The 3054-nt window shown below is 40.3% G+C and overlaps 1 protein-coding gene across 1 annotated transcript in view; it reads left to right on the plus strand.

Annotated features, from left to right (window-relative positions):
- LOC119268103 (ATP-dependent Clp protease proteolytic subunit 3, chloroplastic-like) overlaps nucleotides 1-2689 on the plus strand; it is a 32983-nt gene extending 30294 nt beyond the window's left edge. The window contains exons 4-5 of the mRNA XM_037549612.1: nucleotides 1975-2070; nucleotides 2156-2689. Of these exons, the coding sequence (XP_037405509.1) occupies nucleotides 1975-2070; nucleotides 2156-2434 (375 nt within the window). The 3' untranslated portion in view covers nucleotides 2435-2689. The remainder of the gene's footprint in view (nucleotides 1-1974; nucleotides 2071-2155) is intronic.
- Nucleotides 2690-3054: the final 365 nt, after the last annotated feature.

The following is a 3054-nucleotide window of genomic DNA, read 5'->3' on the forward strand; positions in this document are numbered from 1 at the left end:
AGTTGCCACCGCTTCATCGTTTCGGTCATAACTTTCACATCGGGAGTCCGATTTCGTCTTCTTTAGCTCGTTGCATAGCTATTGACATCTACCTTCAATCTAGATAGGTTCCACCACCATTTGACTCCATCAAAATTTTGCCATTTTGCCATCTTTGTTTCCTTTCCGCATACACCACCCACCATACTCTTCGACCACCTTAACCCAAATTTGACCCATTTTGTTGGCAACTCCCACTTGACCCTAATATTGAGTGATCGCTAGGGGAGAGCTCCCATGTGACGATTAGTTCGCCCTGGGAGCAGCTCCCAGCGACCATTTCTGGTCGTTCGCCAGGGTAGGGTGTCAGGGTGACCCTGAGACACATAAGGCCCATTTAAGTGTTTTTTCTAAACTGCCACGTTAAACTTTGAAATAAAAAAATGTCGAGTGATCTAGATATTTTCGGCCATGCTAAACTTTAAAACTGCCATCCTTTATATAAAAAATGTCATATGAACAAAAAAAACGCACAAATTTGTAAAAATGCCATGCTCTGAATAAATATTGAAAATTGCCGTGCTACTTTATAAAACTGACATCCTCTAGAGAAAATATTTTATCTGGATAAGCCCCAAAAAAAACCTGCCATGCAATAAAAAAATGCCATGCCCCTTGTTAATAAGAAAACTGCCATATTATTAGTAATAAAAATGACATGCTCTTAATCATAAAAATGTCATGTTACTAATTATTAAAATGCCATGCTCTTAATAAAAATTTTCATGGGTGCATTGAAAAAGACATGGAAATTGCCATGCTACATATAATAAAAATGCACATGGCAAGTTTAGGGGGAAAAATCACCTCTAAAAATAAAGGATTTTTGTTCTTTCAAACAATGGGAAATTTAGGGATTTTTTTCTTTTTCAAATAAAAAATGAATATAAAAACAAAATAACTTGAATACATAAAAGGTGTTTGAGCGCAAAGTGTTCACAAACACCTCTGTAGCCCAACTAGTGAGTGCGCGTAGCTATACTGCAGGAGGGCATGAGTTCGATCCGCACTTTTTTTGAAGAAAAAAAGTAAAAAGGTCGTTCGCCAGGAGAGCAGTTGCAGTGAACTCTTTTAGGGAGCTGACGTGGTGTCAAATTTGCGCCAAGATCCGTGTGGCCAAATCAGATGGCAGGAAGGGTGTTCGCCAGCATCAGCCTCCAGGTGAACGTTCGCCAAATAGCATTTCCGTTAATACAAACTCATTGAAAAAATAAATAGATTTCAGTGTAAACTTGTCTCCAGAAAGTAAATTGAAGTTTTTCATAACCATGCATTACTTTTTGAAGACGATGCACTAGAACCCTACCTAGATGTAGGATGTGCAATATACTTGATAAATACACCCTGAAGCACCTAAATTTATCATTTTGTACTCCATATAGACCGCCGGAGAGGCCCAATACAAACACACTACGCAATACATTGATTCTTATCCTTTATCAGTGTGCACATGTTATAATCCAATTTGCTTCTGGCTAAGATTAGTGAAACAGTTTCATATTAGCCAGTGGTTGGTCTTATGCTGGACGCACATGCAGGTTCCTTAGACCAGTGGTTAGTGATCTACTATCCTGGTAAAGTATGGAGAATATCGATAATATGCTATCTTTATTCATCATTCAAGTTGTTCGCTGTTCCTCAAATGATGTTTTATTTTGTAAGTTCTGAGATGGGAGGCCTAGTGTGAGCAACGTATAGCACACTTGCGATGAAATTGGTGGAAAAGGTGAGACTTGAAAGTATTAGTTACAACGTGCCATTATACTTCCTAGTATCTGAACAAGACTGCCAGATGGCCTACATTTTAGAAATCAGGCTGGGGTATCTTCATTTCTGACTAGCATGCAAGTGCTATCCTGGCAGGTGATCCTGATCTGCAAGTTCACAGCCATTCTTTCTTCAAAAGTGTAATATGTTGATTCATGCATGTGGCAGGCCACAGAGATGGGATTGCAGATAACAGAAATGCTCTATGAGAAGATAAAGATCAACAAGATAATGTCAAGGATCACTGGAAAGCCTGAAGAGCAGGTAGTCCTCCAGAACTTGTTGCCCATGCTTTTGCCTATCCAACAGCAACAGAAAACTGCATTGTGCTGATTGCTGTTTCTTGTAGATTGACGAGGACACGAAGTTTGACTGTTTCATGAGTCCTTGGGAGGCCAAGGATTATGGAATAATTGACAGCATTATAGATGAGGGGAAACTTGGATTGGTAGCTCCTGTATCGGGAGCTGTGCCACCCCCAAAATCACGTGTGTGGTACTTGTGGAACGCTTCAGGACCAACTAGAAAAATAATGAAAAATCTACCTTCAGAGGAAAAGCTCATTCGAAATGGCAATGGCAGTGTAAGTGGAGCTGATGGAATGCTGAAGGAGGCCTCATCAACTTGAGATATGTCTACCAGCTTACAGCATCACCATGGGTTTAGGATCAAAGACGTGGCTTGCTATACAGGCCAGAGCATACAATGTGCAATTTTCAGGGTGCAGATCTGTATGCCTTGCCGGTACTCGAAGATTGGCTGTAGTGCTGTTTGTATGCTGTATTGTATTATTTTTCCTGTATACGGTTGATTTTTTTTGATCTTGCAGTGCAACCATCATTTTGCAGGAGAATATAGGCTTGTTTGTTTGGGCTTTTGCTTCTGCTTTTGTAGCTTTTCCATTTTGGCCATAGAAGCTCCTAAATAGGTGCTTTTGGAGCTTATTTGGCTCAAGCCAAATAAGCTCCAAAAGCACCTATTTAAGAGCTTCTTGAGCCAAATAAGCTCCAAAAGCACCTATTTAAGAGCTTCTATGGCTTTTTTTGGCAAAGTGGAAAAGCTGCAAAAGCAAAAGCAAAAGCCAAAACAAACAGGTAGCACCCCTTGCTTGTTTTGCGCCCTTGATGTATACTTGTTTTTGTCATGGGGTACACGTGCATCTCTGGCAGATCCTGTAAATCGTGGTACCGCAAATTTTGTTTAATGGCTACTGTAAAACCATTTTGCGGTACCGCGGAAGGCATGGCA

This window comes from Triticum dicoccoides, chromosome 3A (genome assembly GCF_002162155.2).
Source record: "Triticum dicoccoides isolate Atlit2015 ecotype Zavitan chromosome 3A, WEW_v2.0, whole genome shotgun sequence".
In the NCBI taxonomy this organism is placed as follows: domain Eukaryota; kingdom Viridiplantae; phylum Streptophyta; class Magnoliopsida; order Poales; family Poaceae; genus Triticum; species Triticum dicoccoides.